This window comes from Canis lupus, chromosome 27 (genome assembly GCF_003254725.2).
Source record: "Canis lupus dingo isolate Sandy chromosome 27, ASM325472v2, whole genome shotgun sequence".
NCBI lineage: Eukaryota > Metazoa > Chordata > Mammalia > Carnivora > Canidae > Canis > Canis lupus.
Window position 1 is genome coordinate 7,757,846 of NC_064269.1, and position 16,265 is coordinate 7,774,110.

The 16,265-nt window shown below is 37.7% G+C and overlaps 1 protein-coding gene across 3 annotated transcripts in view; it reads left to right on the forward strand.

Moving 5' to 3' along the window:
- The window catches only part of SLC38A4 (solute carrier family 38 member 4), an 84,134-nt gene that overhangs the window by 56,670 nt on the left and 11,199 nt on the right, over window positions 1-16,265 (forward strand). For all 3 annotated transcript variants that reach the window (XM_025477377.3, XM_025477378.3, XM_025477376.3), the window contains 11 exons: window positions 2,355-2,445; window positions 2,947-3,062; window positions 5,862-5,935; window positions 6,422-6,514; window positions 10,277-10,358; window positions 10,625-10,707; window positions 10,808-10,866; window positions 11,756-12,031; window positions 12,142-12,221; window positions 13,793-13,893; window positions 15,836-15,960. In XM_025477377.3, the coding sequence (XP_025333162.1) occupies window positions 2,355-2,445; window positions 2,947-3,062; window positions 5,862-5,935; window positions 6,422-6,514; window positions 10,277-10,358; window positions 10,625-10,707; window positions 10,808-10,866; window positions 11,756-12,031; window positions 12,142-12,221; window positions 13,793-13,893; window positions 15,836-15,960 (1,180 nt within the window). The remainder of the gene's footprint in view (window positions 1-2,354; window positions 2,446-2,946; window positions 3,063-5,861; window positions 5,936-6,421; window positions 6,515-10,276; window positions 10,359-10,624; window positions 10,708-10,807; window positions 10,867-11,755; window positions 12,032-12,141; window positions 12,222-13,792; window positions 13,894-15,835; window positions 15,961-16,265) is intronic.

Below are 16,265 nucleotides of genomic sequence, written 5' to 3' on the forward strand. Positions count from 1 at the left end.
TTTCATTTCACATCATCCAGGAAAGATCATCAGGAGGAGCACTATTCTTCCTCCACGGAGCCAGTGCAGTTGACTTCCGTGCTGTTGGACTAGAGAGACAATGGAGATGTAGATCGTGGTATTTTCTAGGTTGAGCAACTCTCGAGAGGGCACAGTGAGGCAGAACACAGGGCTTTGGAATCTACAGAGTGGTTGCCTGAGTTTGGAGAAGATACTTATCTTCTGTGAGCCTCGGTGAAAAATGTGGAATGACAAACTAGCACCTACTTTTCTGAGGATTACATGAATGCCTGAAAGAGAGCTGATACCCAGTAAACTCTGGTTCTTTTACCTCCACTTTGTTACTGGGGTAAAATGACCAACTCTGAGGGCTCTTGTTTCCGAGAAGGCTGCACACAGATATGAACTCCTGCAGAGGTGGCCAGGCTGAAGGGGACGCCATCTCGAGAACAGTCCTACAGGGTCATTCAACTTGGTCCTCTTAAAGCCGCAACAGAAAGATAGGAATGCTTTTGTTAAGATTCGTACAATGTGTTCTGGACGGCTTACAGTGATTGAGCTTTTAACTCCTGACTCAAACACAGGTCATCTTTTTGCAATCTTATAATCACTTTTAAAAGATGGGTTTTGCTTATGTTTGGTTTGGATTGATGCCTTAAGTATAAATTTCTAGGAAATTGAACATAATTCACTCATTTGGAGTCATTATACTTATATTTTCAATACATGCTGGGTTTGGTATCAAAACATTTAAGACATTCAAAACATGTCTCATACATTTTATCCAGTCTTCTCATGTTGTAGAATTCATCTCATGCCAAAATAGAAACATGTGAATGCCTCGAGAGAGAATTTATTTACTTTCACATTTTAAATTTTAAAAACTACTCATGGACTAAAGGATTCTAATTTATTGATTGAGATTTTTAAAAAAAAAATAGACTGTTGGCCTTCCAGAGTTTAAAATCCAGATGACACTTTTGTTTTATAGTCCTTAGGCCTGTTTTAGGCTCCATTTCATCTCTTTGTCTATTTCCAACTATGAACATTATGTACCAGTCTCCACACAGCAAGTATATTAACTACAGACCATTAAAATAAAGCACAGAAAGGGAGCAGAGGGTGATAGGGGTTAGTACAGGAATGGAAGAAAGCATCAGAGGGCATTATGCTTCCTAGGAGGAAGAGGGGAACGCCAGGAAATGTTCCCAACTTGTACACAGTGAACATCTAGAAAAGCAAATAAAGCCTAGTAATTTTGTCTGCTGGTTCTACCTACACTTTAAAAATTGTTCTGTACTCTCCCAAAGTAACCTTGTTATCCCTCTTTCTCACAAGATATTTTCAGGATTAGCTGCTGTTATAAAGGATAATTTGTACAGATCTCCTATAATTACTAGTCAAGCATTTTAGAAATGTGGTTCTACTAGATCCATATCCTCAAAACCCCTGGCTTATAACCACAGGACCCATGTATTGTATGACGCTGTGCAGTGTCCAGCCTCTGCCCAAGTAGGCGACAGTCACAATGTTTGCAGATAGTGACGGTGTAATGTCCTGTTTCCTTCCCAGCTCCTCTACCAATTCATAGGTTTCTTTAATGTTTTTCTTAGTTTCTCATTATCTAAACAACCCAAGTATATTTTCAGAGTAGTTAAAATCTACACACTCACAAAAACAACCAAACACAACACAGAGCTGCCATTGAACTACATTCCAGCAAGGGATATGTGATTAAGCAAGTAGTGTCAAGAAAAGAAGAAAACATGAGCTATGGGGTCTTGCCTGGGACTGCACGGTGCCATGGAAGACCCTAGACTTGGGCATGCTACTTCGTCCTTCTGAGCCCGGGTCACCTCATCTTTAGAGTAGGGGCATGAACATTCCTCTCCTCGGGATATTTGAGCATCAAATGAGATGGGGATCACATGCCTAGGCACTTAGTATTTATTGATTAATACAATCATCTGATCATGGTGCAGTAGTATTGAGAAACCTCAATCGCCACTTTGTACCTTTTCTTTTGGAGGGCCCAAGATGAAAACAGAATTAGCTGTAATTATTCTCGTTTTTGCATAGTTCATGAGGGAAAGAAGAAATGTGGCTTAAAAAAATGTTTTCTTCCTTCACAACTTTTTTTCTCCTTCCCAAAGGATATTCATAAATGGAGCTCAATTGTTGGTCTGGAAGGAGCACTGGTGTGAAGGAAGAGAAGAAAGGAAAAAAAAAAACAGTTTCAAATGCCTTGATTTTCCTCCTTGATTCGGTTACGTGGATCACCTGAAACATAAATATAATTCAGAGCATTTACTTCGATGTTTTTGCTTTATTTTCTTTTTTGTATGTGCATCCAGTCAATTTACTAATGAAGATGCTGAAAGTCAGAAATTCCTGACAAATGGATTTTTAGGGGAAAAGAAGCTGGCAGATTATGATGATGAACATGTAAGTGAATCTCTGCTTTCGGGTAGTAAACAGGACTTGAGGGTGCTTGATCTACCTAGTCTCTGTGGGAAAACAATGTGACTGAAATTTTCCAAGCCTTGATCAGCACATTCTCTGTTTATTCAGGCCCTTACTGGAATAAGGACTTGTTTTTCCTGTTCGCCATATGGCTACATAAATCATTTATGAAATTCATTTGTTTTTTGGAGAAATCATTCTAACCCAAATGTAATCTGCAATCAGACATGCTTTCCCTTCTTTACGTTATTCAACCTGTCTTTTCTATTTTTTTCCTGAGACCCCTTGCTGAAACCAAGCATTCCTTTGAAAATTATATACTTTTATTGAACTAACAGCTTTTATTCGTTGTGATTTTATCTTATTCTTTGATTTTGAGCTGTAACCTCCTCCAGTAAAGATAATAGTAGAATAAGAATAATTTGGAAAAGGTTCATCCTTTGGCAAATATTTGCTTAAAATGTGCCCTTTTTTTTCTTTAAGCACCCTGGAACCACCTCCTTTGGAATGTCTTCATTCAACCTGAGTAATGCCATCATGGGCAGTGGAATCTTGGGCCTGTCCTATGCCATGGCCAACACGGGGATCATACTTTTTATGTAAGCATATCTGCTTCAACGCCCATGCACACCTGGTGTTCTTTCAATTAACCATCTCTATTAACAATCTCAAGTTTGATCTTTGTGAACAAGAATGATCTGAGAAAGTATTAGCATATTCTCTGGCTTATAGACAGCAATCCGAGGACTAATCAGTAGACTAATCCTGGTGCTTGTTCAACCAACTGTCCCCACCAAATGGCAGAAAGGATATGTGGTCAACCACCCAAAGTACTGGAGCAGCCCTACCAGTTCACAGAAATCATTTTACAGGGTGATTCACCGTAAAAAGATCTTTCCCAGAAGCAGATACAACTGTTTCACACTGTGAAGAAAAGGATCCCATCCCAAGTCAAGCATACAGAGTCCTGTGTGCTCTGGTTCCATCTTGGGCCCCATCCCCTACACCCTCTAGATGCTTGATACAATGGGCACACTGGCCTTCTCTCCATCACAGAAGGTGCCTTATTCCCTGCTCATCACAGAGCCTTTACACGTGGTCCTAGAATTCTTTTTCCTTTCTTCTTCATCTAGTTAGTTAACTCCTCATAGCACAGCTTATCATCACCTAAGTTATGCCTTCGCTGACCTCCATGACTGGCACAAACACCTCATTAGACACTCCCCACAATTCTAATATTTTAGGGTAGTTGTCCAGTTTGGTTAGTATGCATCTCCCTTGCTAGACTGTAATCTCCAGAGGACTGAGCCCATGTCTGTTTTGACTCACTGTATGTCTGTATCCCCAAGACCTAGTATAGTGCTTGGCACAGAAATATTTGCAGAGTGGCCAATGTTTATTCCTAAACCTAGGTACTTGGTCAAATGTTGCCTAAGGGCAGCAGCATCCCATAGCTGACCTGGAGGGTAGATGTCATCGTCTATGACAGACAGCCACAGATGTTTGTGTGCATTATGTACAGCCTGGTATTTTCCAAGACACAGTTGGCAGTAGTGGAATTCTTCACAGGAATACAGTCTAATATTAGTCAGGCATCAGTGTGAATGCAGATTGCCATCCCTAATGCAATGCTGGTGCATTAAATAACTGTCTAAGAATGCAATGCTTATGTTATAAATATATGCTATTTATGTTTTGAACATCATTTATGATTAGATAATCACACAGCTATTTGAGGGATAAGAATCAGGCAGGACTATAAATATTTATATCGTGTTAGTGCTCTGATCTGTTGTAGGTATAATATTTTTTAGCAGAATGGATTTTTATATCAACCACTTTTTTAGGTCATGTTTGAAATAAGGTAGTTTTTTCATTCTTTGATTCTTAATGGCTTAGAGATATATTCATACACACAGTTGTGTACTTTTGTAATATGCACTAAGACAGACTGTCTTCTCCTTATTAATTATACAAACCATTACAATTAGGGTAATACCATCGATCACTGATGAATAGAAGTAAGAGGCTCTTACCCCCATCCTAGGGCCACAAGATTATTTTCATGGGAGGAAAATATTCCACTTTTAAAACCGAGGGCCTCATTTCAGGCCTAAACATTTAAGGGATTAAACTGTCCAGAGCAATTAAACTGTTAGACATCACAGGGCGTGCTCTGTGTATCCAAGGAGCAAGACTGAATTCGGCCATTTCCCTTAATTCACAGTGAATGACACAGGATTTCATTGGTTTTACTTTTAGTATTTCGCCCAAAGCAAGTATGTGGTTAGAATACAGGGGAGGCTCATTATTTTTCCAGGAAACAAAATTATGTAATCTGAATTACATCTTTAAAAACAGGTAAGTTCATGAGGCGTATGGAAACATATATGAGTAAGTCATTAGTTAGACAGTTTTGATAAATGTATTTTGTAGAAATACAAGAGCACAAAATAGCTAGAGTATATATAAACATTTGGAACTTGTGGCCCAAATGTACATTTGCAACATTGACTTCATCAGGAATTACCAAAGAATTAGATCAATTGTGGGGAAAATGCTTAATGTGTTCTGAGGGTGTAAAATAAAGAATAAGTGTTTTTTGTTTTTGGGGTTTTTTTAGATTTCAAATGAAGTTTAGTATTGTTCCTTTATTCATTATAGAGATGCTTTTATCTACACTCTTAATTTTGCTTTCCAATTCTTTTGTTTGGAGAAACACCAATCACTATATATACATAAAGAATCTGTACATGCCTGAGGACATGCCAGAAATGATTCTTTCTGAACACATACCAAAAAAGTCATTTTACTGTACCCTACACTTCCCTTCTCTCTTCTCTCTAGTATACAGGCAACTACCTGACCCTCTGGCTCACAAAGTATCTTGTCATTTAATGTGCAGGATCAGTAGTAATACAGTTAGACTCTTCATGCTTTGGCTTCTCTATTTCTAGATTTTACCTTAAGGCTTAGCCAAGCTGTCAAATAGTCTTGCGATTATAAATGTTGCTGAGAATAGCACATAAATATGATGGACATATAGCCATATGCTGAATAAGTAGATACAGTACTTGCTAATTTTGTTATACATTTAACATCTAAGTTATGGACCAGATTCTACTAGTGGGTAACATTTAAAAAAAAAAAAAAAAAAAAAGAACATTAAGAACTTCCGGTGGTATGTTTCAGCACATAAAATATAGCAAATTCCAGTTCTGTGACAGTAAAGGGTGTGTGTGGGGTTCAGAAAAGAATTTCTCAGCTTCCCAAAAATCCACATACTTTTAGAAAGTTAATGATTGAAAGGACCAATGCAATAATTTATTATGACTTCTAACATGAATATGCCTTATTTATTATAGAAATTTATTTTCTACTCTCTATTCCCTTCCCAGAATCATGCTGCTTGCTGTAGCAATATTATCACTCTACTCAGTTCACCTTTTATTAAAGACCGCCAAGGAAGGAGGTATGCTACACCCTAAGTCCAAAATGTTCTATCTTGATTCTTGTTGAAGTATAGTTCAGTCTATAGGTCTATAACTAGAGGAGGATTTTAGTCAATTTCACATTTCATTTTCTTCTGACCCCAATGACATGGCCTCTCAATGTTTTTAGTAATTTGGGCATCTAAGAGAAGTGAAAGGCAACTGGCTCAGATTCAAGCCAAATAGGAAAAAGGACTCTTGATGGATGACAGAAATAACAGTTCTGACTTGCTGTGCAGAGCGAAGATGAATGAAGCCATTGCTTCTTGTCTGGAGAACATTTAACATATTTTGTATTGGCTTTTGAGATTGCATCTTTGGGGTTTATGATTCCTATGTGGTGTTTATGTACATATTTGAGACTCCAGTGTACAATTATAGAAATATTTTAGTCATTAAAACAATCCTTTTAAAGCGTTTTTTGTTTTGTTTTATTTGTTTTTTTTGTTTTTTATTTTTTATTATAGGGTCTTTAATTTATGAAAAACTAGGGGAAAAGGCATTTGGATGGCCCGGGAAAATCGGAGCTTTTGTTTCCATTACGATGCAGAACATTGGAGGTAAGGGCATATAGTTTTACTACTACTTAAACTTTCTAAAAAATGCTCAATAAATCAGAAAACTCTTACAGTAATGAACAAGCACTTTACATGCAGAAAAACAGCTGGTTTGTATTCAGAAATTTTAAAAATAAGGATTCTTAAGTAGATTTGCTGTCCTTCTTTGAAAATAACAACATCTAAGAAAATACTAAGTAAAATATAGAATAAAAGCTTTTTTTATTTCAAATGCTACTATGGCTTTAATTTAAATGTAAAAAAATTAAGGCGTTAGTGCTTATTCCTGTCATTGACAGAACAGTTGATGTTTCATATGTATGACTGAGTTTATTTCATAAACCTGAAAATAAAGTATGTGAAAGGCAGAGCCAAATATGGGGGATCCTTGAGACAGCCTATATAGAGCCAGCCCACTGGAGTATCTCCTAAGAAGCTAGGTAGGCACCACAAGTCTGATAATAAAACCACAAATTCCTTGTTTCTATAAATTTTTAGGATTCCTACTAAATATAATTTTCAGAATAGAACCTATAAATTCACATGTTTAATAGTGTTTCAGGTGATATGTTTCCCCATCAGCTTCACTGGTCCTAATGGAGTCTTTGACCCTCAGAAGGCATCCACATCCACAATTTCTGTGTCCTACTGCCTATGTCCTCTTGCCTGGCCTGGAATCTATCATCACACAGGGGTGTTTACTTCATCTCCTCCTCTCCAGTCCCCAAACTTGTCATTCTACTCTTCTCTTCTTTCTTCTCTCAATGAACAAGCAGCATCCAGTTTCTTCGGCCAGAAATTGTGGGTGTAATGTACTATATGTTGGCTAATTGAATTTAAATTAAAAAAAATTTTTTCAAACCCTTAAGTAGAGAATAGACTTTTGGAATCTGATGCACCTAAATTTGAGTGTTTCTTTCACTGTCTGTGACTTAACTCCTCTAAGTCTATTTTTTCCATCTATTGAAAATGAAATATTCCATTTCACAAGGTCATTGTAAAGATGAAATCAGATAACATATGGCACATAATAAGGGTTCAGTACATCCTTTCCACCCCAGTTCTCGGATTCAATGTCTCTAGAGCCCTACTGATTATTTTTTAAATGGACATTTTTATAATTATAAGGCAAATATATGCTAATTGTGAAAACCTAAAGCATTACATAAATACATATATTATAAAGAAATGTTTATGTAAGTCACCATTAGAAATAACTACTCCAAGGTTTTCCTCTATGCAAAATTTAATAAGTATATTGTTACTGATAAAATTGGATCATTTTATAATACCGATTTGCAGCTTCCTTTTTTTTTTTTTGACAATATGCCTTGAATGAATTTGCATATTATTCTTTTAAATAGCTTTTGGATTTTCCGTTGTACAAATGTACCATAATGGGTTTACTGAATCCCTATTGATGTTGGAGTGTTTCCAGTTTTTCACTATTACTAACAATTGCTGCAATAAATAAATTTATACAGAGATCTTGCAAAGAGGTAACCCTTCTTAAATAAAATCACTGGAGCTATCTAGGATTGCTGGAATGCGGCAATTCTTTTAATAACCTTATCCAACCATACCTGTTCCTGCTAATGGTTGGTTGGTAAGCAGATAAATACAAATCATTAAGATATGCCTGGATTTTATTAATTTATTTCCACGTTTGTATATATTAAGACTATAGGCCCGCGTAGAATTTGGCAGTAATACAGGATTGCTTCATACATTTTACTGGTTTGGGGCCACAAGCTTATAAGCTCTCCATCCCCCATCAAATAGACTGCTTTACATTTGGTTCAAATCTTCAGTCTTTTCAAGACTTAAAAATGTCAGGCATTTAATAGGATCACCTCATAGCTGATCTAATTTATTTGTTTGGGTACCTGAAATAACTGGACATACACAGAGTTAGCCCTAGACCCAGTGAGCTGAAGGGCAACAGCACCGTCTGTTGCTCACAGTGCAGCTTCCATTATGCTTCTAAAAAATGGAGTGAACTATAATATGGTCTCTCAGTCAAGATGCACACACATGAAGGAAATACGGCTGTAAGGGAATAAAACAAAATTTCATATACCATTCCTAAAACTGTTCTCACTTTGGTTATTCTATGTGATTAGTAGCTATATTAGCCTAAGAGAAATCACTTGTATTTCTGTATTTAGCAACTCCACATTTAGAACGTTTAATTTTCTCAATCCCCTGAAAAATTAACATTTACCACAGATGTTTCAACATTAGCAGAATAATGTTGACATTACCCAGACAGGCCCGGATCATTCTAAATTTTCGAAGACCAAACACATTAACAGTGGTGACATCACTGAAAGTCAGCAATTAATAGCTCTAAAATTGAATGGTACCTCACTGAGCCAGTTAATCAGAAATATCTCCTCTGTTTGCGCTCTGTAAGATTTAGCTTTAGCCAAGGTCTTTGTAAAGATTAACCAAATAATATTTACAGAAGACACATCAGGTATTGTAAAAATCATTTCACTTCACAATAGAGAGGAAACACTGGCCTTATATTTTGGATGTGGTCTGTTGTTTTCAATCTGTGAGATCTTGGACATGTCATGTAAGCTTTCAAACCTTTATATCCTCAGCTGTGGAATGAAAATAACCTACATCTTGCTGTTTTACGTGGCTTTTCAGCTGATCAAATGGACTAGTCTGCACGACTAAACAATCTAGGGAATTGTCATCACTCTTATTACTATTGTTGGAGGTTAAAGAAATACTTCGAAACTATTAATAGTACAATTTGCAACTTAGCTGCTTTCCATGCCTATGAGCAAAAATTCACTAGACGCATATAGCACGCACTTAAACATTGCAATACAAAACTTGTCAGTTGTATTTTTAATTTAAATTAATAAAATGAATTTTATTTTTAACTCACTGGACCATGTGTCAAATTTGCATTATACTTCGCAGCATGGATAAACTTGGGAAAGAGGTGTTGCATAAATCCCTACAACTTCAGGCAACATTCATTATATGTTATGAATATGCATACATACACATTTTCCCAGGGAGAGGGTTTTATAGATTATATCAGCAGATTTTTCAGAAGAGTACATGATCACACATATATCACTTATGTGGATGCTCAAGAACTTTTGCCATGTTGTATAATTTCTTATCTGGTCAAAGGGAGACTGGGATATAGAGAAAACAAATTCACTGACCAAGGTGGGAGAAGATGGCATCTCTCACATTCTTTTATCAACCTACTCAGCCTCCAGTTTAGATGATCAGTGCTCTGAGGCTTTGCATGCCCCTCAGGGAGGGTAAACACAGAGGACTAGACTAGCGCCCTCCTGGGGAAGCCAGAGTGGCACACAGTCTACAGGGCACTGGCCTGCAGTTCCGGCCTCTCTCCTCTGGCCCAAGCCTTTTGTTGCCAGGCCTCTGCCCAAGTGATGGATCCTAAAACAGGCGCTCAGTACAGGCCATGATGACTTATAACTAATTAGGGGGGAACTTTGAAAGAGCAACTTCACTGAAAACCTCAGAGCTGGATTAAAAACAGAATCAGCATTACTGTTAGCAGAGGTCCATGTGCAAGAGGGCCAAATATCTATTTTTGAAAAGAACTTGGAAGCAGTACAAAATACACTGGTGGCTTTTCTTTCCGTTTGGGGGATTAGATGCTCATCTTACCAGAAGACTGAATGTCCCAAATGCCGGGACTTCTCACAACTTGCCTGTGACTTTAGTGCTATTTACACCACTAAGCTATCACGTTTTCCATTTTAGCAATGTCGAGCTACCTCTTTATCATTAAATATGAACTACCTGAAGTAATCAGAGCATTCATGGGACTTGAAGAAAATACTGGGTATGTCTTATGTCCTCTCTGTAACATCTGTTAACTCATTCTACTTGGTCTTTTCTGATCCTGATTTTTTTTTTTTTTGAGAATGAGGGGTGGGGTGTGCACAGCAGAGGGAAAGGGAGAGAATCTAAAGCAGGTTCCACACCCACTGTGGAGCCCAAAGCAGGGCTTGGTCTCACAACCCTGAGATCATGAATCAAATGTCTTACACTTAACCGACTAAGCCACCCAGGCACACCCTAATATCCTTGCCACTCTTTCTCCTTCAGAGAATGGTACCTCAATGGCAACTACCTCGTCATATTTGTGTCTCTTGGAATCATTCTTCCACTTTCTCTCCTTAAAAATTTAGGTAAAGTCATTTTTAATTTTTATTTTAATTTCATATTCTAAAAGGTAAGCTAATTGTAGATACCGTATTCACCTTCCAGAATTTCTCTGCTAACTTTTAGGTTACCTTGGTTATACCAGTGGATTTTCTCTTACCTGCATGGTGTTTTTTGTCAGTGTGGTAAGTGATTTATTGACACAATCCCTGTAGGTTGGTGAGCACGAGACACTTAGTCCCTGAATTAGTGTCCTCATTTTTATTCAAGCACTTCACTAGCATGAAATATTTCTTGCATCACAAGCCATTTTCTTATATTCTAATTTGGAATGAGGAAAGGACAGTCATGAGTTTAAAAATAGTTGAGTTAGAATGTCAAGGCCATAGCTAATAGCATGTTCTGAGCACACTGGATGTATATTTGGACAAAAGGAATCCTTCAAGCAGTAATGTCACAACGACTTAACATTTAGAAAGGTGGAGGAGGAAGTGAAGAGTCCCAGAAGAGAAATGAGTAGGCTATAGAATTATCCATATCTACATCAATCTGCCATTTTCTCCTGCACATTCCACCCATGAAAAGAGAGTGACCCCAGTGGAATTAAAGGAGAAATCCTTCTCCCCACAGCCCCCACTCTCTACCAAAAGGGAGTTTTCTTTTTTGTAATATCATGGATGCCAAAACATATACAGCATTTCCCCAAAAAGGCAAAAGAAGAGAGGAGAATTTTTGATAACCCACATTATATTAGTTTGAAAAACTAAAAGATATGACATGTAAGGAAATGATCATCTTTCTCAGAAGAATATGAACGATGCTTAGGATGGGTTCATGCAAAATACTGCTCTGTTGACTCTCAGGAGCAACCATTGTTCCAAGTCTTTCCTTAGAGCAGAGGCTAGTCCATTTTCCCTTAGTCTAAAGGAATCCTCAGCAGAGGCCCCTCACCTCTAACACATAAATCACATATATGGATTTTTGTTTCATTGTTTTCCTTAAAAGGCTGATGATTTCTTTCTTTCTTTCTTTCTTTCTTTTTTTTTATTTTTTTTTTTTTATGACTGGGCCTAGGTGATTTACAAGAAATTCCAAATACCCTGCCCTCTGCCCGTTCTGGATCACAATGTTGGAAATCTGACATTCAACAATACCCTTCCAGTGCACATGGTAATGTTACCTAACAACTCTGAGAGTAGTGGTGTGAACTTCATGATGGATTACACCCACCAGAATCCTGCAGGGCTAGATGAGAACCAGGCCAAGGGCTCTCTTCATGGCAGTGGAGTAGAGTATGAAGCCCACAGTGACGACAAGTGCCAACCCAAATACTTTGTATTCAACTCCCGGGTGAGTGATGAGCCTAATATATAGCTGAATCTTTATTTTATAAGTTGAGATGGTTTGTGATTGTCATCTGTGTCAGATGCTACACAGGTGTTGTTACCTTTGTTTTTCAGACGGCCTACGCAATCCCTATCCTAGCATTTGCTTTTGTGTGCCACCCCGAGGTCCTACCCATCTACAGTGAACTTAAAGAGTAAGGCAACCATCATCTTAGCATTTTAATTTGTTTTGCAAATATGCTCATGTGTTCAAAGGTGCTTTATACAGAAGCACGGTTAATGGTTTTCTCTTCATTGGACGTTTGTGGTACATATCACTCATCAGTAATGTACTTTAACCAAAAAGTGTGAGTCACCCCCTTCATTGCACTACCTTATCTGCTTCCTTCACTCCTAGTTCTCCATCCTAATGGTCCACAAGAGGGGTTTCGGGCAGGAGGAAGAAGAGCCAATGGCTAGAAGAATTTTGGCTGGCATGAGGAATTTGAATTTGAATTTCGCTGGGAATGATGTCACCTCAACAGGAAATGACCACACCCATGAAGACTAAAAATTATGGTTAAGGTGGCCTTGCTAAGCCATTGATGTCACTTGTGGTCAGTCCCTAACCTTGTCTAGAAGACATTCACCACGGGGATGTGCCAAAATCTGGCCTTCATTGTCTTATCTGTACAATGGAAACACTGGCTAGACAATCTTGTTTCTTTTAGCTGAAATTCTATGATTCATTAAGTCTTTTCCCTTTGAGGCTGTTGACATCTTACTTAGGTATGAAGTACGCCTGAGCCCATTACCACAGTTTTTCCCTTTACATTTAGAGAAGGGTGTCCTATAATAATTCCCAATTTATTTAGCCCAGAAATCAATGACCCCACTCTTTATTATCCATAAATAGTGGTAACTTGCTTCATAAATTCTGATTTACCTTATAAGAAATTTTTGGAATACTTTCAATTATTTTGATGTCTTTGGTTTACTTGGAAAATCACATGTAGCAGTTACTCTATGCTTGGTTTTAGCCAAAGATCAAGAAGTGATAGCAGCCATTTCTGGGGCCTGATAATTGACTTTAAGCATCTGGGTGCCCTCCAGAATGGTTTCCAGAAGCTGTCCAGGCTTCCTGGTAGTCTGGACTCATGAAAGCTGTTTTGCTGATTCTAGTAGGTTTGTATCCTCAGTAAACCCATCTTACTATGAAATATGAAAGCTTTCTACAGTGAGAGTCAGTTTGATCTTTATCTTAATTACATTCTTGAATATCAGTAGACAAGTATATTTATGAACACAAAATAAACTAGTCTTCTAGGAAAATGATTGTCTCTAAGACTGAAGGAATAGTGTTTAAGAAATATGGAAATGGGGTGCCTGAGTGCCTTAGTTGGTTAAGCATCCAACTCTTGATTTTAGCTCAGGTCATGATCTCAGGGTCATGAGATTGACCCCTGCATCAGGCTCTACACTCAGCATGGGACTCTGCTTGAGATTCTCTCTTGCCCACTCCCTCTGCTCCTTCCTCAGCTTGTGTTCTTTCTCTCTCTCTCAAATAAATACATAAAAAAAAAAAAAGGAAAAATGGAAACAAATCCTCCACAGCTCTCTCATACAAATCTAAATAAGCTATGTTTCTGTACCAGAAATATGAGTTTATAATAGCAACACAGGCATACATTCTTTCACTATTTTTTTTAATTTAATTATAAAAAGTGATGCTTTCACAAGTTAAAAAAAAAAAAAAAAGACATAAAGCTTGGTGTTTTCTTTTCAGTCGGTCCCGGAGGAAGATGCAAACAGTGTCAAATATTTCCATCACGGGGATGCTCATCATGTACCTGCTTGCTGCCCTCTTTGGTTACCTAACCTTCTATGGTAGGTCACTCTGTCGGTCATTTTCTTTGTGCAAATCCTAGTAGGACTGATCATTAACCCAAGTAGGTATAATTCTTTTAATTGCCCTCTATAAGCAGCATGATCTATAATATAATCAATTAACATGCTATTTTAGTCTTGTCACTGTGATCTATGGAAATGGAACCTAAACTAGACTGGCTAACAAGTTACAACAATTTGTGAATTCACGCATATTTATAAAAATCAGCCTATTATTTTCCCTAAAGGATAGATTATATTTCTTTCACTTGACTCCCTAGGCCATCTCAAGCTAGAAGCAATGACAATGAGTCCAATCGTGTACTGTGAAACTCTTGATAGAATAACTAGCTACCAAGCAAGTGGTAGGAAAAGTACAAAGTCTTGGAGTTGGAACCTGCTTTTGTTGACAGTCCAGTGGAATCGGGGGGCTTGGAGCACTAGGCGATTTTTATGGCTTATCCCATTCTATTCTGTGACAGTGAATGGTTTCCTGGAAAAGAAGACAATGCAGAATGCCTTTCAATCTGGGAATGTACTAGCAAAAACAAAGGAAGGTGACTATGGACACTTTAGATTATGCCTAAGACAATTTCTCTGTGGCATCTTAATGGATACTCACAAGAAATAGGATTGTTACTGCCTTTCATGAAGCATGGCCCTATAGATATATTTCAGGGACTCTAACATTGACCTGTTGCTGCTAATTGATGTTAGCAACATAGATAGATCTTTCATATAATGCTCTCTAACTTTTTAGTTTAGTTTTTTTTTTTCCCCTGATGCAGTAAATTTAATTGATTGCATGACAAATTGTGGAGGAAAAGACTGGGGAGGAGTCACCATTTACTTGGGTTTTTCTCTGTTTGGCTAATACTTGGCTATTAACCAACACTCACTTTAGATTGGGCATTAAACTTTGTTGGATTGTGAATTATAAAAGTCAGATCAGTACCAGTGAAGGTATTTTTACCCCCCTTTGTCTGCTCTGGAGGGGAGTAAAAAGAAAAAAAAATCAAACTACATCTGGTTCTATAAGCATCTCCATGTCATCTGTGTCTAGAATTCTGAATGAATAAGATTTCTAGGTGGGTGGCATCTTAATCTTAGATCAATAGTCATTGGGAGACCCTGTAAAAATCATGCTAATTCATCTTTACATGTTACTTATGCCGACTCTAATAGGTTTCATAAGTCAAACAAAAGTTTGAAAAAAAATCCCAAAAGGGGCATTTGGGTGGCTCAGATGGTTAAGGGTTTGCCTTTGGCTCATGTCATGATCCAGGTCTTAGAATCAAGCCCCACATTGGGCTACCAGCTCAGCAGGGAGTCTGCTTCTCCCTCTCCCTCTCCCCCTGCTTTTGCTCCCTTTGTCTTTCTCTATCAAACGAATAAATAAAAACTCTTTTTAAAAATATCCCCAGAAGTATGTGTATCAGTGTCATGATAGAGTCATAATTGTTGAACTTGAAAAAATGTTAGAGTTCATTTGTCCTAAGGTTTCTATACGAGGTTCAGAGAAGCTAGGTCAAGACTCACTTGGCAGGTGGGAATGGAAGGGGGTTGGCAGGATGTGAGGTACAGGCTGGTGGGGCTTGGGCCTTTCATCCCCTTCAACCAGAGCACCTCAGCCTGTCACTTCTTTTGTGAGGCTTCCAAATAGCTGGGATGGACTTCTCACGAAGCAAATGAGCTAGAGTCACCTTCATAATTTTATTCTAGTTTCTGCAACTTTATAAGCTTCAGGGTTCCTTTGTTCATTTGAAGAGAGGTCACACAACTAACTATTAAGCTCAGAGACAGGATTAAAACAGATGTCTAGATTCCCACACCTGGGTTTTTATTTTTTTATCCCATTGTACTATGTTCCTTTTCTAAAATGTTGCTGTTGTTATTGACTTGACAATAGCAAGTGAACCCAGTCTCTTTTTCCTCTTTGTAGGAGAAGTTGAAGATGAATTACTGCATGCTTACAGCAAAGTATACACATTTGACACCCCTCTCCTCATGGTACGCCTGGCGGTCCTTGTGGCAGTGACATTAACAGTGCCCATTGTCCTGTTTCCAGTAAGTACCTGAAGTTTTGATGAAATAATCCTGCTTAACCTCTTAAATTAGTACATATGTTCTGATTTGATGTGGATTTAATTATAATGTGACTTTGCAATTGCAGTACGTGAAGATGTTATTTTTGTATAGCACTGTGGAGCCATTTAAAATGGATAATTTAATATGTAGCTACAACAAATACTTTTAGATGTTAAACACTTTTAAAATATAGGGGGCAAAAAGTCACAAAGTATATTTCTATATTTTCCAGCTTTATTGAGATGAAAATTCATTGTTAAGCTCAAATTCGAAAAGTGGATCCT